Source organism: Entelurus aequoreus, linkage group LG09 (assembly GCF_033978785.1).
Source record: "Entelurus aequoreus isolate RoL-2023_Sb linkage group LG09, RoL_Eaeq_v1.1, whole genome shotgun sequence".
Classification (NCBI taxonomy): Eukaryota; Metazoa; Chordata; class Actinopteri; order Syngnathiformes; family Syngnathidae; genus Entelurus; species Entelurus aequoreus.
Window position 1 is genome coordinate 61,657,593 of NC_084739.1, and position 27,788 is coordinate 61,685,380.

General features: G+C 38.3%; 2 protein-coding genes and 2 long non-coding RNA genes across 6 annotated transcripts in view; 1 reads left to right on the plus strand and 3 right to left on the minus strand.

Annotated features, from left to right (window-relative positions):
- LOC133657594 (polyribonucleotide nucleotidyltransferase 1, mitochondrial) overlaps positions 1-3,430 on the minus strand; it is a 39,786-nt gene extending 36,356 nt beyond the window's left edge. Inside the window, exon 1 of the mRNA XM_062059086.1 lies at positions 3,197-3,430. Coding sequence (XP_061915070.1) covers positions 3,197-3,381 — 185 coding nt within the window. The 5' untranslated portion in view covers positions 3,382-3,430. The remainder of the gene's footprint in view (positions 1-3,196) is intronic.
- A 4,825-nt stretch (positions 3,431-8,255) lies between these two features.
- On the plus strand, positions 8,256-10,341 carry LOC133656916 (uncharacterized). The gene is made up of 3 exons (XR_009827198.1): positions 8,256-8,345; positions 8,631-8,724; positions 9,618-10,341. It is a non-coding gene; the product is annotated as an uncharacterized LOC133656916 (long non-coding RNA).
- LOC133656915 (polyribonucleotide nucleotidyltransferase 1, mitochondrial-like) lies at positions 10,220-12,611 on the minus strand. The gene is made up of 4 exons (XM_062057779.1): positions 12,276-12,611; positions 12,117-12,200; positions 11,920-12,026; positions 10,220-10,326 (listed from the first exon to the last, which is right to left on the minus strand). The coding sequence occupies exons 1-4, from the start codon at positions 12,373-12,375 to the stop codon at positions 10,249-10,251; spliced, it is 369 nt and encodes a 122-aa protein (XP_061913763.1). The 5' UTR covers positions 12,376-12,611; the 3' UTR covers positions 10,220-10,248.
- A 7,401-nt stretch (positions 12,612-20,012) lies between these two features.
- The window catches only part of LOC133657597 (uncharacterized), a 32,885-nt gene continuing 25,109 nt past the window's right edge, over positions 20,013-27,788 (minus strand). For 2 of the 3 annotated variants that reach the window (XR_009827293.1, XR_009827291.1), the window contains 2 exons: positions 21,169-24,358; positions 20,013-20,899 (listed from right to left, as the gene is read on the minus strand). This is a non-coding gene — a long non-coding RNA (uncharacterized LOC133657597). Of the gene's footprint in view, positions 20,900-21,168; positions 25,671-27,788 lie in introns of all 3 variants that reach the window. The other variant, XR_009827292.1, reaches the window with a different exon arrangement.

Here is a 27,788-nt window from a genome sequence, read left to right on the forward strand (position 1 = left end):
ACCGCTATCATCAAACCCTCCCCCATCTCCCGAATTCGGAGGTCTCAATGTTGGCAAGTATGTATACTCTAGTATACTCTGGACTGGAGCTATGTGCCTTCATTGTTTTTGTAGCTGTTGTTTTGAGGCATGTTTAAAAAATTTTTTTTAAATAATGCACTTTGTGAAAGTCAAAGTATAGTATTTCCCATAGTTGTAGTGGGTATTAGGATTATCTCAGGGTGAGCATGTCCCAAAGTCCAAGCTGCTGTTTTGAGGCATGTTAAAAAAAATAATGCACTTTGTGACTTCAATAATAAATATGGCAGTGCCATGTTGGCATTTTTTTTCCATAACTGGAGTTGAAGTGGTCCCTTGTTTTTGATTGATTGATTGAAACTTGTATTAGTAGATTGCAAAGTACAGTACATATTCCGTACAATTGACCGCTAAATGGTAACACCCGAATAAGTTTTTCAAATTGTTTAAGTCGGGGTCCACGTTAATCAATTCATGGTAAAGTTTAATTGTTTAATGCAGGGGTGTCCAAACTTTTTCCACTGAGGGCCGCACACTGAAAAATCAAAGCAAGCGGGGGCCATTTTTTTATTTCAAAAATCAATACAATATATGTATAAAAAATATACATTTAGGCCTCCACTCAGGCTTGATCCCGGGGACCCCAAAGGGTTTTGGTAAAAAAAATATAAAAAACGTGTCATTATTTATTATTATTATTGATATTATTATTATTATTCAAGGTTTAAATCTCTAGATCAACATTAGGTAGTATAAAGTTGTTAAAGATTTAAGTTGTATGCCCTTTTTGTCAAAGAAAATCCTGTTTTTTGTGGAAAAAAACACAAAATATACAATATTTTCAGTTCACCCAATAAAGGTTTTAAGTGCATATTTGAGATTATATAATAATTGGAGCCTTAAAAAGGTCAATAAATCATAACAACATTGATTATCATTATTAATTTTTGAGCAATGACACTTGAAAAAGAAAGTCCCACTCATTAAAGTGTTAAAAAATAAATTACTTTTTTTTTTACTTTAAACACAATAATCTCGAGATCACCTTCAGATCTATCTGTCAATTATACATTTTATTGTTGTTTGTGTTTTTTGTTTGTTCGTTTTAGGCCCTTCTTTAAAAAAAAACAACAAAAAAAACAGCTTAGTTTTTTTTATATGGCAAACACAAAATATGCAACATTTCCCCAAAAAATATCTCTAAGTGGAATATTTAATGTGATGTAATTGGAGCCTTGAATAGGTCAATAATTCATAATGACATTGATTTTGATTGATTATTATTTTTTAAAGAAAGAAACAGCCTGCATGGCAACTTATGTTAGTAGAGTCTACAATGCAACTTTTTCTTGTTACATTTCACCTGTTTGCTCTTTTATGCCACTTTTTATGTTTTGTTTAGTTTTTTATCGTATTTTTAGAATGTGTCTTGGGGCCGTTAAAAATTTACCTGCGGGGCGCAATTGGCCCCCGGGCTGCACTTTGGACACCCCTGGTTTAAAGGCCTACTGAAACCCACTACTACCGACCACGCAGTCTGATAGTTTATATATCAATGATGAAATCTTAACATTGCAACACATGCCAATACGGCCGGGTTAACTTATAAAGTGCAATTTTTTAAATTTCCCGCTAAACTTCCGGTTGAAAACGTCTATGTATGATGACGTATGCGCGTGATGTCAATCGTTGAAACGAAAGTATTCGGACGCCATTGAATCCAATACAAAAAGCTCTGTTTTCATCTCAAAATTCCACAGTATTCTGGACATCTGTGTCGGTGAATCTTCTGCAATTTGTTTAATGAAGACTGCGAAGAAGAAAGTTGTAGGTGGGATCGGTGTATTAGCGGCTGGCTGCAGCAACACAAACAGGAGGACTTTGAGGTGGATAGCAGACGCGCTATCCGACGCTAGCCGCCGACCGCACAGATGATTGGGTGAAGTCCTTCGTCTTTCCGTCGATCGCTGGAACGCAGGTGAGCACGGGTGTTGATGAGCAGATAAATGCCGGCTGGCGTAGGTGGATAGCTAATGTTTTTAGCATAGCTCTGTGAGGTCCCGTTGCTAAGTTAGCTTCAATGGCATCGTTAGCAACAGCATTGTTAACCTTCGCCAGGCTGGAAAGCATTAACCGTGTATTTACAGGTCCATGGTTTAATAGTATTGTTGATTTTCTGTCTATCCTTCCAGTCAGGAGCTTATTTCTTTTGTTTCTATATGCAGTTAAGCCCGATGCTATCACGTTAGCTCCGTAGCTAAAGTGTTTCGCCGATGTATTGTCATGGAGATAAAAGTCACTATGAATGTCCATTTCGCGTTCTCGACTCTCATTTTCAAGAGGATATAATATCCGAGGTGGTTTAAAATACAAATCCGTGATACACAATAGAAAAAGGAGAGAGTGTGGAATCCAATGAGCCAGCTAGTTCCTAAGTTACGGTCAGAGCGAAAAAAAGATGTGTCCTGCACTGCACTCTAGTCCTTCACTCTCACGTACCTCATCCACAAATCTTTCATCCTGGCTCAAATTAATGGGGTAATCGTCGCTTTCGCAGTCCAAATCGCTCTCGCTGCATTTAAAACAATGGGGAAATGTGAGGAGCCTTTCAACTGTTGACGTCATGCTACTTCCGGCAGAGGCAAGGCTTTTTTTTATCAGCGACCAAAAGTTGCAAACTTTATCGTCGATGTTCTCTACTAAATCCTTTCAGCAAAAATATGGCAATATCGCAAAATGATCAAGTATGACACATGGAATGGATCTGCTATCCCCGTTTAAATAAAAAAAAATCATTTCAGTAGGCCTTTAATGCATCCAGCAGGTCATCACAACAAAATTAGGCATAATAATGTGTTAATTCCATGACTGTATACATTGGTATCAGTTGATATCGGAATCGGTAATTAAGAGTTGGACAACATCGGAATATCGGCAGGTTTCTCATTGTACCATTGGGTTGAGTTTTTCCTTGCCCTGATGTGGGATCTGAACCGAGGATGTCGTTGTGGCTTGTGCAGCTCTTTGAGACACTTGTGATTTAGGGCTATATAAATAAACATTGATTGATTGATTGATATTGTCGTCTTGTTGTTACCTTCACCTGAGGAGCACTTCTGGGGAAATGGAAACTTATCAGTATTGAATGGGAGAGCAGGGCAAGGGAAAGTCCACTCACTTCTCTCCAAGGTCCACTGCCACGCGTCCTACATGTTCGTGACTTCTGTAAACACTCTGGTGACAAAAGCGAACGTGGAGGCGAGGAAAAACGCGTCGTAGCTGGAGTAAAAAACCCATTTTGGAAGAAAGAAAACGGTGAATTACGACCGAGACATGCGCGTGCGGGCTTCCAAGACAGTGCATCACATGTGCGGAAGTGCCTTTAGGACGGAGGATTCCGATTGGACGTTGAGGTTTTGCGTCCGACGACAAAAGAAGTCCGACTTACAACAGGAAATTACCAATTTTAAAAAAAATGGTAGTTCCGGTTAATACGTTTTGTAAGTACAACTCTCAACATTACCAAATACAAATCATTATTTGATTATGCACAACAATTGAATATACATATATATATATTCCTTAAAAATAGTGCTTTACCATGAATTGATTAACGTGGACCCCGATTTAAACAAGTTGAAAAACTTATTCGGGTGTTACCATTTAGTGGTCAATTGTACGGAATATGTACTGTACTGTGCAATCTACTAATAAAAGTTTCAATTTTGGATGTCCAATAATGGCTTTTTGCCGATATCCGATATTGTCCAACTCTTAATTACCAATACCAATATCAACCGATACCGATATATACAGTCTTGGAATTAACACATTATTATGCCCAATTTGGACAACCAGGTATGGTGAAGATGAGGTCCTTTTTAAAAAATAAAATAAGATAAATAAATTAAAAACATTTTCTTGAATAAAAAAGAAAGTAAAACAATATAAAAACAGTTACATAGAAACTAGTAATTAATGAAAATGAGTAAAATTAACTGTTAAAGGTTAGTACTATTGGTGGACCAGCAGCACGCACAATCATGTGTGCTTATGGACTGTATCCCTTGCAGACTGTATTGATCTATATTCATATATAATGTAGAAACCAGAATATTAATAACAGAAAGAAACAAGTGTAAATGGGGGAGGGGGGTTTTTGGGTCGGTGCACTAATTGTAAGTGTATCTTGTGTTTTTTATGTTGATTTATTTAAAAAAAACAAAAAAAAACAGATACCGATAATAAAAAACCCGATACCGATTTCCGATATTACTTTTTATAAAGCATTTATCGGCCGATAATATCGGACATCTCTAATTTCAATCAATCAATCAATTATAGTCATGAAATCCAATTAGTTTTATTACAATCTCATTGCACAACTGCTTTTTTACTACATAAACTACTGCTGGTTTAATGTCGGTTTTCCCTTCTAAATAAAATACATTTTATTCATCACTCCTTTACTAAATACATGCACAATTCTGGTAACAATATCAACTCATCCAAACAGAGAAATGATGGGGAAAATGTAAAAGTAAATTTTCAAATATCTACTTTCAGTATATACTTACAATACAGAAGTTTTGGCCCTTTTCAGGTAGCAAATAAGTTAATAAGTCATCATAAAACTTATTTTGTTACTAAAAATATTGATGCTGTATCTACTTACAGTAGCACTGTACCGTTATATGAAAGTCTGCAGATGTAATGTTTCTCATATGCAGTTCTGGAAATTACCACTAGAGTACGCCATAGACCAGGTTACAGTTGCTGATGTTTATAATGAATTTATAATAAAACAGTAACACTTTCTAATTTTATTGTATTCTTATTCTGCATTTATTTTCATATATATTATTGTACGTAATATATATATATATATTGTATACTAGTATTTGTATATTCACACTGATACTGTATATTTCGTCATATTGTTTAAAATGTATGTATTAAAATGAATTAATTTAATACTGCATTCATTTTCAAATATATTATTTTATATAACATACATCTATTGTATATAATTATATATACTTTTATACTAACTAATACAGTATGTTTTGTCATCATTTATAAACAGGGCCGGCCCGTTGATATTGCTCTAGCCCAGGGTTCCCCAAACTACGGCCCGCGGGCCGGATCCGGCCCCCCAGCATCCAAAATCCGGCCCACGGGAAGTCCCAAGTTAAAAAATTTATTTTAAATTTTATTTTAAATTATTATTATTATTTTTTTTCCTAATCCATTTTCTACCGCTTGTTACTCTCTGTGTCTCCTAGCCGCACAGGCAAATCATATTGTCTAAAAATAAATTTTCCCATCAATAATGTGACAATTTTGAATGTTGATGAACATAAATAAATAAATAAATGATAAATGGGTTATACTTGTATAGCGCTTTTCTACCTTCAAGGTACTCAAAGCGCTTTGACAGTATTTCCACATTTACCCATTCACACACACATTCACACACTGATGGCGGGAGCTGCCATGCAAGGCGCTAACCAGCAGCCATCAGAGGCAAAGGGTGAAGTGTCTTGCCCAAAGACACAACGGACGTGACTAGGAAGGTAGAAGGTGGGGATTGAACCCCAGTAACCAGCAACACTCCGACTGCTGGCACAGCCACTCTACCAACTTCGCCACGTGATGTTAAATGACAAAACGGACCAAATTTTTTTAACCCAATGCGGCCCCCGAGTCAAAAAGTTTGGGGACCCCTGCTCTAGCCGTAGGCCGGGAATATCCCCCCCTCGTTCAAATGTGTTGTGGGTACTAGTGCTGCCGTGATTAGTCGACTGGGAATTCACACGGCGGGCGAGACAGAGAGACGTGAGCGTAATGTAGGCGTATCAATTAACACCGCCGCCGTTTATTTCACTATATTTTCAAGATAGTTGACCATAAAAAGGCAATTTTTTTTAGCCGACGAGTTGTCCTACTATTGACCGCCTATTTATGTTTGTTCTCCCGTCTCAAACGGCTCACTGTAATTCACTTCCACAAGTCTGTGCGCTGTGCGTGCCCTGCTGAAAAAGCAGATAAACTGAGAACAATAGAGTATTAAGACACGTTAATACAATTATTCAGTCTGGAGTAATAGTCTATTAATGAACTGTAATTTTCACGTTTTATGTAATTCATGTTTATACATACCTGCACTTATGTTCAAGGGGGTGACTCTACACTAAACACAGTATTTCCAAAGCTAATATTACTTGCTAATACTTACCTGTAGGACCTGTTGAGTAAAGTCAACATGTATTTGAGTACTTACCATATATATGTAGACAAAGTAACTGATATAATACTGAGTATGGTAAGAGTAGCATGTCTGTGTGGTGTAGCCTATACTATTTATGTGTAATGCAGGGGTGTCAAACTCATTTTAAATCGGGGGCCACATGGAGAAAAATCTACTCCTAAGTGGGCCGAACTGGTAAAATCACGGCACGATAACTTAAAAATAAAGACAACTTCAGATTGTTTTCTTTGTTTAAAAATAGAACAAGTGTCATAACGGAGGGGTCGGAGCTTACTGCAAGGTTTGTTCTCCCGGGATGCAAACAGACTATTCCGGCTTGCAGGTAGGAACATATTTATTAATCTAACTACAAAATAACAGGCAAAAACTCTCTAAGTGTGGCATGAAATAAACAAGACTTACATAGAGGGTTGCGTGACAATAGCGTGAAGCAGACAACTAGCATAAACTATAGCATAGCAATAAACAAACAACTAACATAACTATGGCATGAAACAACATGAAACTATGGCATGAAACCAATAACTAGCATAACTATAGAATCAGACCTGAAACGAGCAATGACGCCAGGCCGACTGACTGGCAAAGGCGGTTTAAATAGTCTCTTGATTAGAGCCAGGTGAGCGTCCGAACACCAGCGGCAGGTGAAAATCCTATGCCACCATGGCAACCAAAACAGTGCACAAAAAACAGGAACTAGTAGAGTTAAACTAACAGAACATAATGAAAACATGATCCGGACCACGGATCATGACAACAAGCACATTTTGAAAATGTACAAATCATAATGTTGTTGGGTTTTTTTACACTTACATGTTGCGGTTAATAGTATTCTATCTTTATTTGTCGTTATTTATACTTTCTGAATAAATTATGTGATAATGTTCATCAGTCAACTCATTGGTGTTCATTTTCAATCCATCAAGATAAAAAAAAAATATCAAAATAAAATTACAGGATGTTATTTATGTCGTTTGCTCATTTTCCTCGACTGATGTGCTAAAACATCATGTGGTTTATTTTGTACATATGTAACATCATCTACAAAGATACAAAAAAGTGCTATTGCGACATCCAGTGGACACCTTTAGAACAGCTGTTTCTTTCATTCAACAATTTCAGGTAAAGTTTTATCCTTAGCAAACTCATCCCGCGGGCCGGATAAAACCTGTTCGTGGGCCTGATCCGGCCCTCGGGCCGTACGTTTGACACCCCTGGTGTAATGTAAGGTGTATGAAGTATCTGTTTAAGATAGGGGTGGTAAGGGAAACAATGATTGTCTGCAGCTAAATGCTTTTAGTGAAACTAAATATTTCCATTTTATGTCTCTTGTGTTCCAGGGGAGGATTGAATGCAGTGCAAATATTGCAAATTCGAAAGCTCCAATCAAGAGGCTCTCCTGAAGCACTTTCGACTTCATCACGGTACAGGTGCAAACTGGCCCTGTATTCACACAGACTGTGTGTGTGTATTTAAAACACCTAGTGCATTACGGTCACACTTCTCAAGATCACACACAACTGTGAGATTACAGGAAAACTCAACATTTCAATGTGACTTGTGTAATTTTAAAGAATTTCCCCCTAGGCGGAGGAGGTAGTAGAGGGGCAGCCTATGGTATCCGAAGTCCAGCAGAGATGGCCTGCACTGTTTTCCTGTGAAGAGGTATGGCTGTCATTTATTTATTAACTGTCGTACTTATATGTTTATTGCACTGTATTTAATAGGTGTAGGAGTGTATTACATTGACACACTCCACTATACCTGCCCTACCACTCCACTACCTGCTCCTCCAACATAAAGCACCCCACTATACCATCAGCCCTGAAATTTGAAGTCAAAAGCTCACATTGTGATTAAAGTTAAATGCCATTTTTCCGCTGATTGTGTTTTTCAGATATCTGAAGAATTTCATCGCATCACCAGCAAAGACCTCCTGAAGACTTTCAATGAGTCCCTTGAGAATTATGTGCCTCGCCTGCTCAGACTGTAACGGGCTAGAAAGAGAGCTTTTGGTCAGCAAATAAAAGACTTCCTGGATAAGCTTGATGAACAGGTAAGTGATGGACATGTGTCAGTAAAATGGATCTTATCAGTCATTGTTATATGTTCTTAGTATGTGCCATTTGATAATTATAACAGTTTTTGATCTGCAAAAGTGGAAAATGCACTAGTCCGAAGGCTTGAAGTGTTTTTTTTCCATTTTCTTGAGCATGCTACTGGTCAGACTTGCGGTCTACTGGTCATTACTAAAAACAACTTTTTATTTTGCCATTTGTATAAATCCACTACGGTGCTTCACTAATGTATATGCTTATGTTTTCCACTGTATACTCTACAGACATCAGACAATGTGTCTCACCGAAAGATGACAGCACTGAGATGCCTCCCCGTTTGTCCGGGACGACACAACTAAGTTTTTCCTGCAGCATTTGGTAAGTAATAATAACAATAGGAAATTTACTTGAAAATTACAAGTAATTTGGCCTAATGTAGCTTTAATGGAATAGTTCAACATGTTCATATTCTAGCTTGTTGTCCTGCTCTCTGGTTTAAGATTCGTCGATAGAAACCATTCCTTTAACTGTGCATGTATTTTTGAAGAAGAATCAGGCAATGGTTCCTCATCGCTTGTTAGATTAGCTCAAATACTGGTAGTCTATTGGTAGCCTGCCTTCGCCAACAGTCAGAAGATAAACTTTACAACTCTATTCCGACTACATGGTGTTAGTTTTAAGTTGCAGAAGAGAAGACGACGTTGCTGATGAATGTCTGTTGAATATAAACTAAATTCACCCTGGCTCACAGTCGGCGGCAGCAAGCTAACACTTCCAATTGACTGCTAGTTTTTGAGCTAAGCTTACTTGCGATGAACAACCTTCGCCTATTCCTTCAAAAATGCACGAACAGTTAAAATGAATGATTTCTGTTGCCTTGTCTTGAACCGGAGAGTGGGGCAACAAGCTAAAAAACTGTTACTATTTTAACATTTTGAGTAGGATCTCATAGCTGATGACAAAGATTTTATGCATAATACACTTTGTGTAGATTTTATTTTGTGCCCAAAGATGTTTTTCAATGCCCAAATGTCATATTCTTTAGCCAATGCATATAACAATAAAGAAAAGTTCCTGCCCCAATTTTTTAAAAATATTTAATGGTTAATGTTCTGCCTTCAATTAATTTGAAAGTAATTTAAAGGTTTTTTTCAATTTTTTTGAACATTGTAAAATTGTAATCGTTCCCAGAAGATCCATACCAGTCGGGCCCTAATTACATCCTTTTGTTCGACCTAACACTCAATCATGCATCTGTTATTATTCCTCAGAAAACTGACCCTGAAGAAAGAGTGCTCAGATTGGCATCCTTACAATCCTTGAAGAAGATGATCCTGCTGTATCACCCAACGTACGGGACTGGGCTGTTGTGTTGGAAGGTTCCATCGTGCTACATGACCTGCCAGACCTCGGTACCGCCTTTGCATACCTCTTTGGCCTACTTTATGCTATGAACATTGATTATGCAAAGGAGATGAAGTACACCTTTGAAGCAATTCAGTCTATCTTTTTCGAGTTTGGCTCTCAGTGCTCTCAGCGGACAAGGTCTCTGAAAACCAAGCTTTTGCTGTGACTCTTAATGTGGAAGCCAACCTATGTTTTTTGCCTGTTCTAGTGCATTGTGGTTGGTGCTCATATAAAACTTCACGGCCAGTGATTTAAAACATGCAAGACCTCACGGAAAACAATTGTATTTTTTTTTAAATGTATTTACAAGTGAGATACACAATTTATTTTATTTTATTTTTTTCAAAATGTATTTCAAATTGAGTGAGATTCACAAAATGCCATCATGCTACATAACCCGCCAGACCTCGGTACTGCCTTTGCATACCTCTTTGGCCTACTGTATGCCATGAACATTGATTATCCGAAGGAGATGAAGTACACATATGAAGCCATTCAGACTATCTTTTTCGAGCTTGGCTCTGTGCTCAAGTCTCCTCTGCCTCTGAAATAGATTAGCTGCTGCTGCTCTTGCTGCAAAACATCAAAAAACACTTCTTCATTCACACACAGAGTAAAGCCTTTTGAAATGTATACATTTGTACAATAATACATATTCATCTTAGTACCTAAATTCTCAAAAATAAAAATGTAGTTTGATTAGGATTGCTGGATGATGACGCAAATGCAACCAATCTCCGCAAATTATTTGCAGCCTTGCATCTTTTTCTAATGCAGACAACTTCCCAGCATATTTTGGCCAATCAAATTTATATCTGAGCGGCGTTTAAACGTGTTTTTCTAATGCTGACAACTTCCCTGCATATTTTAGCCAATCAAATTTGTATCTGAGCGGCGTTTAAACGTGCATGTCAACTGTAACTGGTAACAATATATCCACTTTTTATTGCTACTTCCGGGTCCTGTTTAAAGCACTAAGCCTTCTGGGTATTGTAGTATATAAACATTTAGCAACACACTGGCAGCCTCACTTCCTAGTTTACATATATTTACTCAACCTAAAGTCCTCCAAGGAAAGACAATTAGGAACATATTTTCATTTGCAATGCTGCCCTAAAAAAAGAGGCAGCATTTAAATGACTGAGATGTTGAAGTGTGAGTATGCAGTGTTTCCCATAAACATAAACAGCATTATGAAAAACAGTCAAATAAATGAAAATACTGGTCGATGTGCAAATATTGACATTAAATAAATGCTTAAGCCAACAAAATGTGCAAAGTATTGTAATTAAGAAATTAATAGTGTACAAATCAGGCTTTAAAGCCATATTGGTAACAATATATGCAAATAAATAACAGTCACATTAAGCAAGGAGAAACAAACATGTCTTACAGAATATTGTAAACATCGGAATAAACTTGCGTCTGAACATCTGTGACAAAACAAACCTGTTACCCTCTTCAGTCATTTATGGAAAAATCAAACCAACTTCAGTATCTCCTTTTCCACGGATTCCCTGCACATTGTGTAAAGCTTAGGAATAGCTGTCTTGGAAAAGTGCTTTCGGCCAGGTAGAACATAACGGGGGTCGAGCACGTGTATGAGATTCTTGTACCCAGACTTCTCAACTATGCTGAGCGGTAGCATGTCATTCGCTAATTGATACACCACTGCATCCGTTATTTCTTTATAACGTTTTGAATTTTTGTCGTATGGCACTGCTGCCGAGTAATACTGTCTGCGGCAACAACAGACCACCATCGAGACGATGGTGGTCTGTTGTTGCCGCTTCGGTGCTGTTCCTTTTTTTCTTTCCTGTTAGCATTTCCCAGAATGCCTTGCGGTTCAGGCTCGGCCGTGATCGGTTGAGAGACCAAAGCCCTTCCTCTGCCTACACCCCCCAGAATGCCGTGCGGTTCCGGCTCCGCCTTTCTTCCTATTTTTTTCTAACAGAACTCAGTGAAATTATCGAACGTTCTATCGACCCCATTTTCTATTGATATTGATCACATGTCTATCGCGATATATATTATTATTGTTTTATCGCCCAGCCCTACCGTAGCCTTTTTGTAATCTCGTTACCGTGCGTAATGACAATAAAGCTGATTCTGATTCTGATTCTTTTAGCATGCCCGTCTAAAAAAAAAACCATGGTGCAGACTTACATCATCTTTGCAGATCTCCCCGATGAGGTCCTTCGCCTCGCTGAGGGCTCCTGGCGTGGGAGCGAACACGGAGAAAGTCTCCTCATCTACTTGACTTATTGTCACTCCTTAAGAGGACACCAAACAGAGCGTTTCACACACTTCCCCAGGCTTTGCATTGTGGCGACAAAAAGAAACAAACAAAAAAACGATGTTACCTGTTTGAGCTTGCAACCTCCGCAGGTTGTAGCCTCCCGGGCCCACAAACCGAGCTTGTCTGGACACAGGAACGTGCACCTTCTCTGCACACACACAAGCAGCGATCTGCTTTTGCTGCTTGAAGTCAGGAGTTCTACATATTTATGTCCAAAACTCACCAACCACTGGCCCGTTCTCCTTCCTGACTGCCCTCGGCTCTGCTATGCAATTGTTAATGATGTCCAGCACTTCCCGCTTTGCCACTGAAAAGTCGTTCATACACTTGACCAAACCATCAACAATACAATTATAACTAAAGTGAGTACAATCCTCACATTTCAGCACACATTTTTATGAGAGAAACACTACTATCAAAATAATAGACTTTACAGTAGTCTGTGTAGAGCTTGTATAGCAGTAGAGATGAACTATCCACTGAAAATAAGTCAACGTAAGCGGGTAGCAAAATAATTGTGTCTTGTGTCATTTACGTGGTAGGGGTAGTGTGCAATAGTGGTGGGCGATACTAACCTGGGTGTCATAAAAGTATCCAGTGGGGAAAAGAGGCCGGATGGATCTGTCTGAAGATCAGAAAGCAAAATAAACGGTGTATATTAGCAAGGAATATGGAAAACGAAATGTCAGTAAGTCTCCTATGAGTCTGTTGGTGAGAATCTCATTTTCAGTGGTGCCCAGCTCTCGCCGTAAATAGTTAGTTGGGATCCTGCCGGCCGCCGCTGCCTTATGCCTGTAGTCCACCTGCGAATAAACAAGACATTGCACTGCAGCTGGAGCACCATCTTTCCCCTTGAATGTATAGATGATGCGTGTGAATGTTGACGTACCACTAGAGACATTAACTGAGACGTAGATGGTTTTGTCTTGCTGACAGCCGTCACCATCACAGAGGTGTCGTCCAGCTTCAGACGGAGGCACAAAGCTACAACAGTTAGCAGTGCTAACATAGATGAACGTATGAAAACATAGTACGAGGGGATGAAACATGGATCTGATCTGAACTGAACGACGGCAGCTCCATCAGCAAATTTGGCCAGCTTCCCGGAGGAGATCTTAAGCTTTCTACAAGGCACAAACAAACGTACAGTGGAGAAAATAACTCTTACAATAACTATTTGATTCAAAAGACATTGGAAGAATGTGACGTGGTTAGATCAGACCAAAGTCAGGACCGACTAGATGTTTTTGGCAGCAGAGAAATTATGAAAATGACCCCAACAGCATCAGCCTAGCGTCTCCCATTTATTATTTCATTTGTTCGCCCTTGCTCGGATACCAAGATAATGCACCTAGTCTGCCAGAGAATAGGAAGACACAGCAGTAGGGCTGGGCGATATATCGATATACTGCGGGTTTGTCTGTGCGATATAGAAAATGACTATATCGTGATATTGGAGTATACGTCCTCACGCAGTTGCTTTTAGCTGCGGACATTACACTGCAGGCTCTTCCCACTCTTTCTTGTCTGTCCTTCTCACAGACAGCGAGCGCACCTTCTTACATACGTCACATACGTATACGAGAGGTAGTAGCATGGCTAAAGTTAGCTGTGGTGCGAGTGGTAATACGAGAGAAAGAAGGTGCGAATCTGGTAACAAATGAAGGAAGAATTAATTCCCAAGAAAAACAGCAGGGGGTCCATCGTCTGCCGGTGGTTTGGCTTCGAGCGGGAATATGTCGAACAGACAACCGTAATTTGTCAAGTGTGGGGCAAAAGCGTTGTTACAAAAAGTAGCATTACTGCTAATATGTAGCATCATTTGAAAAGTCACCTGCTAGAGAATGAAGAGTGTTTGAAACTCTGCATGTCAACATCTCCGTTCGGTGCCACACTAACAAAATGCTGAGGCAACCATTTCCACATCAACGGCGTATGAAAAAAATAGTCAACAACAGAAGGAGATAACGTCCGCAGGAACCTACCACATAGCGAAGGATTTGATTTCCTATTATGCAGCTAATTTTTATTTGACACTTATTGAAATATCTCATGTGACATCATGCACAAAATTGCACTTTATTAGTTTTAAACTATTGTAGTGGCGTTCTGTACAAAAAGTGCACTTTAATTTAGTGTTGTTTTGATATGTCATCTTAGTGACATCATGCACAAAAGTGCACTCATAGCTTGTTTTAAAATGTCTCTGACAATCTTGCACTTTCTGTTTTGAAATGACATGAATGTTTGTGCCACTGCTTAATAACTGTTTAATAAATACAGTGTTGGTCAATTGACTTACAGTAGTTGTGATTTCCCTCTCTGCATGAAAGTTTCAAATGAGCATATATTAATGCAGTATGAACAAGAATGTTTTAATGTAGACACATAGAATCATCATACTGCTGTGATTATATGTATCGAGTGTTCATTCAAGGCTAAGGCAAAATATCCAGATATATATCGTGTATCGCGATATGGCCTAAAAATATCGAGATATTAAAAAAAGTCCATATCGCCCAGCCCTACACAGCAGGAAGGATCAGTGTTGCCAAATTAGCAACTTTGCTGATATACTTAGCAAGTAATCAGAGTAGGGTTGTCCCAATACAACTTTTTTAGTTCCGATACAATACCGATAGTGGAACCTTGAGCAATGGTCGTTACCAATATTTTATGCGATCTGATATCAGCACAAATCATAGCACAAACATTTATTATTTTGTATTGTAGAATTATAGAAAAGGTTTGATCAAGTTAAAATTAGTCAACCAGAGAACAATGGTAGGTATGAAAAAACACTAACATATTTATTATTAACAGTCTGGAAGTGGAGTGGTAACTGTTTTTTTGGCGACATCCAGTGGCCACACTAATCATGACGCAGTAAGTTGAATGATGCGGACACGTTTGTTATTGGGTACTTTCTAACATGCTTCAGCTTTGGATGCATTTCAGCACGATGATTTTGAGGACCAGTAATAGACAATTTAGAGTGAAAAGCACATTCTATTTTTACTCGCATACAAAACATTCTAACTTGGATTGTTTCCCTGGCTTCGAAACTCTCCCGAAGGACAGTGCGGCGAAGACACAACAAACTCCCTGCTTGTCTCTCATTGACACACACCTGTTGTTGCTGACTTTGGACTGACTGGCAGCTGCAAGAACACCAAGGCCGCGGAACAGAGACACGCTGCAGGCTTACACACACATGCATCCACGGAAAATATACGCCACACACACATACCCCACACCCCCATCCAACGCAAATCCCTTAGGGGTGATGGACAACTGGGCAGCGCTTGAAGAGCTGCAGCCTTCCACCGTAGCCCCCACTCCCTCCCCTCTGTTGCAAGTCTTGAGTTGTTTGTTGTAATATTTATATGTGCTTTGCAATGGAGGTTTTTTAACACTCAAGACTCGTTTGTATTTTTTTACTCATCCTCCCCAGCGTTGACCTTTTTCCCATCTTTTACGGGTCGCCTTTTGGCGACCTGTCAGCGTTCCAGTTCTGTAACCCTGTACACTGTTTGTTTGTCCAATCTTGAACGGGTTTGTGCTGAAAACAAAGTTTCGTTGTACTTGTGCAATGACATTAAAGACCATAACATAACATACCATGAATACTTTGTATGTGTAATATGCAACTATACTTATTTGATATTTGTTCATATTGACAAATGTGCTGTTTTAGCCTGCAATATTGTTAAATTAAAGGCCTACTGAAAGCCACTACTACCGACCACGCAGTCTGATAGTTTATACATCAATGATGAAATCTTAACATTGCAACACATGCCAATACGGCCGGGTTAACTTATAAAGTGCAATTTTAAATTTCCCGCTAAACTTCCGGTTGGAAACGTCTATGTATGATGACGTATGCGCGTGACGTCACGACGGCAACGGAAGTATTCGTACCCAATGTGTCACCATACACTCTGCTCTGTTTTCATCGAACAATTCCACAGTATTCTGGACATCTGTGTTGGTGAATCTTTTGCAATTTGTTTAATGAACAATGGAGATGGCAAAGAAGAAAGTTGTAGGTGGGATCGGTGTATTAGCGGCTGGCTGTAACAACGCAACAAGGAGGACTTACTTGGATAGCAGACGCGCTAGCCGCCAACCGCATCTGTGATCGGGTGAAGTCCTTCGTCGCGCCGTCGATCGCTGGAACGCAGGTGAGCACAGGTGTTGATGAGCAGATGAGGGCTGGCTGGCGTAGGTGGAGCGCTAATGTTTTTATCATAGCTCTGTGAGGTCCGGTTGCTAAGTTAGCTTCAGCGTCGTTAGCAACAGCATTGTTAAGCTTTTCCAGGCTGAGAATTATTAACCGTGTAGTTACATGTCCATGGTTTAATAGTATTGTTGATCTTCTGTCTATCCTTCCAGTCAGGGATTTATTTATTTTGTTTCTATCTGCATTTGAGCCAGATGCTATCACGTTAGCTCAGTAGCTAAAGAGCTTCGCTGATGTATTGTCTTGGAGATAAAAGTCACTGTGAATGTCCATTTCGCGTTCTCGACTCTCATTTTCAAGAGGATATAGTATCCGAGGTGGTTTAAAATACAAATCCGTGATCCACAATAGAAAAAGGAGAGTGTGTGGAATCCAATGAGACCTTGTACCTAAGTTACGTTCAGAGCGGAAAAAAAATACACCCTGCACTGCCTCTCTAGTCCTTCACTCGCTCCATTGTAAACAATGGGGAATTGTGAGGAATCCTTCCTCCTGTGAGGTCACGCTACTTCCGGTATAGGCAAGACTTTTTTTTATCAGCGACCAAAAGTTGCGAACTTTATCATCGTTGTTCTATACTAAATCCTTTCAGCAAAAATATGGCAATACCGCGAAATGATCAAGTATGACACATAGAATGGATCTGCTATCCCCGTTTGAATAAAAAAAAAATCATTTCAGTAGGCCTTTAAGGACACTTATTACTTATGTCTAGCTTGTGTGCCGCTGCTAGCTCCTAGTAGCCTACATAATCACTTACCTAGTTTACTTTTTGTAAATTACCTGACCAGAACAGAAGAAAAGACCAACCTTGTTTGCTTTTTGGAGGACATGTAGATATTAACTGGCTGTCCATATTTGCACAAGTAAACACACTGCAGGACTTCTTGTATTGCACATTTTAGATGCAAGCTGATATAATCCGATACTTGTTTTTAGAGATGTCCGATAATATCGGGCTGGCGATATTATCGACCGATAAATGCTTTAAAATGTAATATCGAAAATTATCGGTATCGGTTTCAAAAAGTAAAATTTATGACTTTTTAAAACGCCGCTATACGGAGTGGTACACGGACGTAGGGAGAAGTACAGAGCGCTAATAAACCTTAAAGGCACTGCCTTTGGGTCCCGGCCCAATCACATAATATCTACTGCTTTTCACACACACAAGTTAATGCAATGCATACTTGGTCAACAGCCATACAGGTCACACTGAGGGTGTCCGTATAAACAACTTTATCACTGTTACAAATATGCGCCACACTGTGAACCCACACCAAACAAGAATGACAAACACATTTCGGGAGAACATTCGCACCGTAACACAACATAAACACAACAGAACAAATACCCAGAACCCATTGCAGCACTAACTCTTCCGGGACGCTACAATACACATCCCCCGCTACCCCCTACCCCAAAACCCCACCCACCTCAACCTCCTCATGCTCTCTCAGGGAGAGCATGTCCCAAATTCCAAGCTGCTGTTTTGAGGCATGTTTAAAAAAATAATGCACTTTGTGACTTCAATAATAAATATGGCAGTGCCATGTTGGCATTTTTTTCCATAACTTGAGTTGATTTATTTTGAAAAACCTTGTTACTTTGTTTAATGCATCCAGCGGGGCATCACAACAAAATTAGGCATAATAATATGTTAATTCCACGACTGCATATATCGGAATCGGTTGATATCAGAATCGGTAATTAAGAGTTGGACGATATTGGATATCGGCAAAAAAGCCATTATCGGACATCTCTACTTGTTTTGTTTTTTTGCTGCTATGAGACCGATAACCAATACCAAACTTGGATTGACCTAACAAGTCTCTGGACCTAAATTAAAAACATTTTCTTGAATAAAAAAGAAAGTAAAACAATATAAAAACAGTTACATAGAAACTAATAATTAATAAAAATAAGCAAAATTAACTGTTAAAGGTTAGTACTATTAGTGGACCAGCAGCACGCACAATCATGTGTGCTTACGGACTGTATCCCTTGCAGACTGTATTGATCTATATTGATATATAATGTAGGAACCAGAATATTAATAACAGAAAGAAACAACCCTTTTGTGTGAATGAGTGTAGATGGGGGAGGGAGGTTTTTTGGGTTGGTGTACTAATTGTAAGTGTATCTTGTGTTTTTTATGTTGATTTAATAAAAAAACAAAAACAAAATAACGATACCGATAATAAAAAAAACGATACAGATTATTTCCGATATTACATTTTATAAAGCATTTATCGGCCAATATTATCGGACATCTCTAGTTTCAATCAATCAATCAATCAATCAAAGTCATGAAATCCAATTAGTTTTATTATAATCTCATTGCACAACTGATTTTTATTACATAGACTACTGCTGGTTTAATGTCGGTTTTCCCTTCAAAATAAAATACATTTTATTCATCACTCCTTTACTAAATACATGCACAATTCTGGTAACAATATCAACTCATCCAAACAGAGAAATGATGATGGGGAAAATGTAAAAGTAGGTTTTCAAATATCTACCTTTCAGTATATGCTTACAATAAATAATTTTTGGCCCTTTTCAGATAGCAAAGAAGTTACTAAGTCATCATAAAACGTATTTTGTTACTAAAAATATTGATGCTTTATCTACTTACAGTGGCACTGTACCGTTATATGAAAGTCTGCAGTTGTAATGTCTCTCCCACCGGTTTCTCATATGCAGTTCTGCAAATTACCACTAGAGTACGCCATAGACCAGGTTATAGTTGCTGATGTTTATAATGAATGGATAATAAAACAGTAACACTTTCTAATTTTATTGTATTCTTAGTCTGCGTTTCTTTTCATATATATTATTGTACGTAATATATATATATATATATATATATATATATATATATATATATATATATATATATATATATATATATATATTGTATACTAGTATTTGTATATTCACACTGATACTGTATATTTCGTCATATTGTTTAAAATTGATGTATTAAAATGAATTACATTTAATACTGCATTCATTTTCAAATATATTATTTTATATAACATATATCTATTGTATATAATTATATATACTTTTATACTAACTAATACAGTATGTTTTGTCATCATTTATAAAAGTGCTCTGCAATGAGGTGGCGCCCGAATGCAGCTGGGATAGGCTCCAGCACCCCCCGTGACCCCGAGAGGGACAAACGGTACAAAAATGATGGATTGATATATACATCCTGTACACACACACATATATATATATGTACACACACATACTTTTGTATATAATACAAATATATAATTATATATATGTATATATATATATACATATATAAACACGTATATATATATACATATAAATGTATATACGTGTATATATATATATATATATACACACGTATATATATATATATACACACACATGCATATATATATATATATATGTATATATATATAAATATATATTCATATATATATACAGTGTATATACATATATACGTTGTAAATATTGAACATATTACATTTAATTAATATAAACATGAATAATGAATTAGATAATATAACATGCAAATATTTATTTAGTTTATTTTAATTATTCGTGGGGAAAATATTTTTTAAATACTAAAATATAACATTTTAAAATGTTTCGGGCAACAATATTTTAAAATGTCCCTCACAAAAAATGGTTTTATATTTATTAATGATTAACATATTCTAAAATATAAAAAAATACAAAATATACAGTCATTAAATAGCATGAGAATGTGTGAAAAAACCTGACTGGTATTGTATATACAGTAATACCATATAATAAACACCTGCAACTCTCTGTAGTTGACAAAATAACCACTAGTAAGACAGGAAAAGGGTAAACATACACACACGTTGCTCTTGATGAATTTTAATGACATCAAATGGATTTATGCAGCAAGATGGATGAACATTCCTCGGCATCAAGGATCCTCAGGAAGTGATCCCAAGATCACCTCTCGAGGACCTCTTCACCGTTCACACTTAAAAAAGAAAAGGAAAGTCACAGAAGTTGATCAGATGTAAAACAATACAAAATAAAAAGACACAAAAAATAAATAAATAAATAAGCAAGTAAACCGTGGCAAGGCCATATCAGAAGTAACAAAAAAACCACAATAATAGTGTAGGATCAATACAGAAAATAATAAAGATAATAAAAAAGGAATCAAACTACAAAAAAGATGGCAGATACATTTGACAAGTTAAAAGTAGCTTTATTGACGTTTGAGAATGTGCTGCCGGATCTCCGCCACCAGATGAAGCCCCCGTGGTAAAAAAAAATACATTTGACAAGTTAAAAGTAGGAATGTCTAAGTCTATCAAATACATTAACCTTTTTCCATACTATGGTTTATATATATATATATATATATATATATTTTATTGTTTTTTCATGGTAAAAAAAATACTTTTGACAAGTTAAAAGTAGCTTTATTGACGTTTGAGAATGTGTGCTGCCGGATCTCCGCCACCAGATGGAGCCCGCGGGCTCAACGTTGAGACCCGCCCACATTGAGGGAAAATAAGCCCCTCCTCGATCTGCGGGCTGCAGCCAGGGGTTACTCGCAGCCAGGGGCACTTGAAAAAAAGAGGCAGCATTTAAATGACTGAGATGTTGAAGTGTGAGTATGATCCCTCATTGTCTTTCATTTACCAACAAAAAACAGTGCTATAAGTCGCTCTCAACAGTTGACAAAAGTCCTTCACGTGGAGGGGTAAATATGTTGGGCACACAAAGCGAGCTTGTTTCAATACAGGAATGTGCACCTTCTCTGCACACACTCAAGCAGCGATCTGCTTTTGCTGCTTGAAGTCAGGAGTTCTACATATTTATGTCCAAAACTCACCAACCACTGGCCTGTTCTCCTTCCTGGCTGTCCTCGGCTTTGCTATGCACTTCTTCATAGTGCGCAGCATTTCCCGCTTTGCCACTGAAAAGTCGTTCATACACTTGACCAAACCATCAACAATACAATTATAACTAAAGTGAGTACAATCCTCACAGAGGGTGAATAAACACGACGTCTATTCTGGTTCACAACTTTAATGAACTGACGCACAGAGGTAAAACCGGAAACACTCGATCCCCTCTTCCCGCCCACGAACACTGCGCATGCGTTACACAAACACTGCACATGCGTTAACCCAGAAACATGTTAACAATCTCCCTATCTTTTATAAATAAATAAAAATTAAATAGCACATGTTTCTTGAGAACAAATACATGTCTTTTTTAAACAACAGAAACAATAAATTCAACTTAGGTAAGAACCCATTTTCCTTCACTCAGTGCTTTCAAAAGCATCAAGGGTGATGCCCCCTTTTTCGTAAGACAGTCAGCCAGTTGAGCTTTTGTACAATACCAGTGTCACTTTCTTTGAGACTACAGACTGAAAGATATATATATATCTTCATATATCCATATTTTGTGTTACTTATTAATTTTCATAGTCATATTACATATAGCTAATGTTCCATATTGTACTCTTTGCTTTTCTTTTTATCTCATGACAAAGTGCTTGCACTGGGGATGGCCTTGGGGTGGAAGGCAGAGAGAAGGAATCCTCCTTGCTTTCCTGCAGCCCAACTCTAGATAAGAAGCACAATGAGCATGTGTTTGAGGTGAGACAAGTGAGGGCGGGGGGGGGGGGGGGGGTGAAATATTGAAGAGGAGAGTGCATTCCGGGATGTTTTTCAGATCAACTTGGGCTACGCATTTGTATGTGTTGTTCGAGGCTGGTCTCTATTCTCAAATATTTGACAATAAATTACAAAATACCTATACTGTGCTTGGTGGTATATTCGAGATCAGTTTATGTGTCATCTAAGGAACTTGGGACTGACCAGCGTTTTACATCCCACTTGGAGGAACATCTGGTCAAACGCAACAATTTGGGGGCTTCGTCCGAGATGACACGCTGACAATTGGACCTTCTCTTGCAATCTTCTGGACAGACTCACATGGCCAAAACATAATTCAAGGTAAGCAGAACCTTTCTTTTTAGATAAAATCTGCATTAGGAGTCTGCCCAGAAGTCTGTAAGTTAAACACTGCTTTGTACCCCAGACACAGAATGGTGATTTTGATAGATTGATTGCATTTTTGCCGAGCCTGCCATTGCATTAAAATTGTAAATAAGTGGTCAACTCACGTCATTGTGTCTCGATTACCGTGACGGGCAGTTTCATTGACGAGTGAACTAATAGTTGGGTGTGGCTCACCCTGGGTAGTTGGTCGCCGCCTAAAAGAGTAACGGGTTGGATGCCCATCATATGGTACAGTAAATACTCCCTGGTTGTAAGATCCCTGTTGACATTTTTATGTGCACACAAATTAAGGATGGGTTGGAGGCCATTTGTAAAATACAATAAATACTCCCTGGTGCGAGTTCCCTACGGCATTAACGTGTGCGTTAAAATTAAGAATCGTACGGGAGGAGGCCCTTCTGTACCATATGATAAATTCCACGGCTGGAGGCCATTTGTAATAAATACAATAAAGATTCCCTGGTTGTGAGGTCCCGGCGACACTTTAGTGTGCGCTAAAATTAAGGAAAAATAGACACAATGGCCAAGGAGTGTGACAGAAAATAATGTGATGACGGCTGGGGAAAATGTGATGAATCATTACTGTTTAATAATCAATTGAATGCACTGTTGTCGACAATGGAATTAGCAGGTAGAGTTTAAAAAGAAAAAGAAAAGAAAGAAAGAAAAGAGAACGTTCCTTGAAAGGGTTAAGAGGGAGTTTACAATACTCGAAAAGTTGTGAACTCAAACGTCTGGTAAAATAAAAAATAAAATAAAAAAGTAACTGGAAGTTTTATGGTAAAGTGAAACGCAGAGAGAGTGCTTACGTGTGCGTGTGTGTGTGTGCGTAGGGCTGTAGGCACTTGCTTGTATGTGCGTGAGTGCTTACACGTGCATGTGTGTGTGTGTGTGCGCTGGTGAAAATGGAACACTCAGGGAGATAATTTAAGAGTTTGGCGTATGATAAAAGTAAACGGGGATTACGTGGAAAAACGAAATGCAACAAAAGAACCGATGATTAATGACAGAATTGACTGATTGGTTTTTTGTCTGCCGCGCATGCGTAAGACAATTCAAACGACCCGCCCAGACTTTGACTAAGCCACCGACCTATGACGTAAGGCCGGAGGCATCTTTATACCCACTTTTGACAGTCACAGGAGGAGCCCTGGTGGTCGAAACAGAAACAAAGCTCTCTGGTCCACCCCCTACTCCTGTGACAAACGAGGACGGTGTTCACACAGCCTCTCTAAGATTGAACCCTCCTCCAAAACTAACGCTGTCTCCTGAGTGTAATTCACCTCTGGTGCCTAAGCCCCAAAATAACAGCCACCCAGCGGAAAACCTCCCGAATATTCCTAATCTTACTAGACAGCAGATAATGCATGAGTCAACGCAAAACTCCTCACTTTACACGCCAGACCATTTTGTTGCCATAAACAAATGCCCTCCCCCAGTAGATGACAGTCTCTCACATGCACATCAGACATTCTTGAACAACACACAACAGAGCCAGACTTTGTGGTCTCCTGTAACTGTTAATGGCTCAATGGAAGGCTACATTGACCAACACCCACATGAACCACATGCATACAACACACGCTTAAAAAAAAGCTGGAGGGACACGCATATCCACTTTTTCCTGATAAAAGCGGCAGATTTCAATATAAGCCTTTTGCTGTGGCAGACTTTAGAAACATTTTGTATCGTTGTGTTTCCACACAAGATGGCAAAAATACAGAACAACAAGCAGGATTAATGGCTGAATCTTCGACCTCACCGATAACACCATACGTTACAAACATAGCTACTCTAGCGCAGTCTCTTTCCTCAAGATGAGGATGATAAGGCTAATGACAGAGCAGCAAGGAAGCAACTCCTTAATTTAAGATAAAATGACGGATGCAGTGGTGTATCAATTAGCGAAGGACATGCTACCGCTCAGCATAGTTGAGAAGTCTGGGTACAAGAATCTCATACACGTGCTCGACCCCCGTTATGTTCTACCTGGCCGAAAGCACTTTTCCAAGACAGCTATTCCTAAGCTTTACACAATGTGCAGGGAATCCGTGGAAAAGGAGATACTGAAGTTGGTTTGATTTTTCCGTAAATGACTGAAGAGGGTAACAGGTTTGTTTTGTCACAGATGTTCAGACGCAGGTTTATTCCGATGTTTACAATATTCTGTAAGACATGTTTGTTTCTGCTTGCTTAATGTGACTGTTATTTATTTGCATATATTGTTACCAATATGGCTTTAAAGCCTGAGTTGTACACTATTCATTTCTTAATTACAATACTTTGCACATTTTGTTGGCTTAAGCATTTATTTAATGTCAATATTTGCACATCGACCAGTATTTTCATTTATTTGACTGTTTTTCATAATGCTGTTTATGTTTATGGGAAACACTGCATACTCACACTTCAACATCTCAGTCATTTAAATGCTGCCTCTTTTTTTAGGGCAGCATTGCAAATGAAAATATGTTCCTAATTGTCTTTCCTTGGAGGACTTTAGGTTGAGTAAATATATGTAAACTAGGAAGTGAGGCTGCCAGTGTGTTGCTAAATGTTTATATACTACAATACCCAGAAGGCTTAGTGCTTTAAACAGGACCCGGAAGTAGCAATAAAAAGTTGATATATTGTTACCAGTTACAGTTGACATGCACGTTTAAACGCCGCTCAGATACAAATTTGACTGGCCAAAATATGCGGGGAAGTTGTCAGCATTAGAAAAAGATGCAAGGCTGCAAATAATTTGCGGAGATTGGTTGCATTTGCGTCATCTTCCAGCAATCCTAATCAAACTAAATTTTCATTTTTGAGAATTTAGGTACTAAGATGAATATGTATTATTGTACAAATGTATAGATTTCAAAAGGCTTTACTCTGTGTGTGAATGAAGAAGTGTTTTTTGATGTTTTGCAGATGGATTTTGCTGCTGTTCACGCCGCTACTGAAATAAGGTAAACACATGCGCTTAAAAACATGTAATGCGTGTTTTAAATGCGTCCCTGTATTTTTCCAGCAATACCGTGAATTCTGACGACTACACAAAATCCAATTTGATGGAGAAGATCAGAGATGATAACAAACAGTGAAACAAAGAACAGAGCACTATGTGTGTGTGTTAACTTTTCCAGGCAGTGTGTGTAGCAGTAGAGCCCAGGGGGTTTGAGGGGGATTTTTGAGGGGATGAGTGGGTGGATGGTATCATCACCCGCTTCCACCTTGGACAGCAGCCGCTGGTTCGGCCTCGGGGAGAAGTCTGGGAGGTGGAGAGGTTAGGTCCCGTTGTAAAAAAGCTCTTAAGCTGATGGATAACACAGGAGCACAAAAGAAATGTGCTGTTAATGGCTGGTTTTCTCCTCCTCCTTGTGCCGCACATCTACTAAGCTCCATCTGGACCACACTGCACGTCTGCTGCCCACCCCAGAACAACTGTTGATTATATTCATTAGCGCTTCTGAGCATACCCAGGAATCTGTTGTTCTTGTTGTCAAAGCCAGCCAGGCAGCTTTATGGTTCTTAATTAATATACTTAAGCTTTCCCACGTGTCCATTAACCCCCCTCTATTGTGTTGTTTCCACCATAGATTGTCAGATCAGGTGTCAAGTGGTTTCTCAGTAAAAAATGTGTGCGTGTGTTTGTGTTTAAAAAAAAAAAAAGAGGAAACCCTTTTCTTCCTATTGTTATCGATACCATTTCAAGTTCCGTTTCCAGGAAGGTGTGCGTGTGTTTGCACATGTATTTTACATCATATTGAAGCAGTTCTTCACAATTTTTCTCGTGAGGGGGAACATGCTTTATCAGTATCATGCGGTATCATGCGTGCTCATTGTAGCCATTAATCCTGACTTCCTCATTTAGATTTAAAAAAATCTTCACAAATTGTTTTTTTCATTTGTAGGTTGAATTGTTTTATATATTGTTAATGTTTCTGATAATATCGGTCTGCCGATAATATTGGCCGATAAATGCTTTAAAATGTAATATCAGAAATTATCGGTATCGTTTTTTTATTATCGGTATCGTTTTTTTTATTTTATTAAATCAACATAAAAAACACAAGATACACTTACAATTAGTGCACCAACCCAAACAACCTCCCTCCCCCATTTACACTCATTCACACAAAAGGGTTGTTTCTTTCTGTTATTAATATTCTGGTTCCTACATTATATATCAATATATATCAATACAGTCTGCAAGGCATACAGTCCGTAAGCACACATGATTGTGCGTGCTGCTGGTCCACTAATAGTTCTAACCTTTAACAGTTAATTTGACTAATTTTCATTAATTACTAGTTTCTATGTAACTGTTTTTATATTATTTTACTTTCTTTTTTATTCAAGAAAATGTTTTTAATTTATTTATCTTATTTTATTTTATTAATTAAAATATCAATGATGTCATGGTGATCACGCCCATGGCCACGCCCCCACCGCCACAGGTATCTTGGCAGTTTATGGGAAACACTGCATACTCACACTTCAACATCTCAGTCATTTAAATGCTGCCTCTTTTTTTAGGGCAGCATTGCAAATGAAAATATGTTCCTAATTGTCTTTCCTTGGAGGACTTTAGGTTGAGTAAATATATGTAAACTAGGAAGTGAGGCTGCCAGTGTGTTGCTAAATGTTTATATACTACAATACCCAGAAGGCTTAGTGCTTTAAACAGGACCCGGAAGTAGCAATAAAAAGTGGATATATTGTTACCAGTTACAGTTGACATGCACGTTTAAACGCCGCTCAGATACAAATTTGATTGGCTAAAATATGCAGGGAAGTTGTCAGCATTAGAAAAACACGTTTAAACGCCGCTCAGATACAAATTTGATTGGCCAAAATATGCTGGGAAGTTGTCTGCATTAGAAAAAGATGCAAGGCTGCAAATAATTTGTGGAGATTGGTTGCATTTGCGTCATCTTCCAGCAATCCTAATCAAACTACATTTTCATTTTTGAGAATTTAGGTACTAAGATGAATATGTATTATTGTACAAATGTATACATTTCAAAAGGCTTTACTCTGTGTGTGAATGAAGAAGTGTTTTTTGATGTTTTGCAGCAAGAGCAGCAGCAGCTAATCTATTTCAGAGGCAGAGGAGACTTGAGCACAGAGCCAAGCTCGAAAAAGATAGTCTGAATGGCTTCATATGTGTACTTCATCTCCTTCGGATAATCAATGTTCATGGCATACAGTAGGCCAAAGAGGTATGCAAAGGCAGTACCGAGGTCTGGCGGGTTATGTAGCATGATGGCATTTTGTGAATCTCACTCAATTTGAAATACATTTTGAAAAAAATAAAATAAAAATAAATTGTGTATCTCACTTAATTGTAAATACAATTTGAAAAAAATACAATTGTTTTCCGTGAGGTCTTGCATGTTTTAAATCACTGGCCGTGAAGTTTTATATGAGC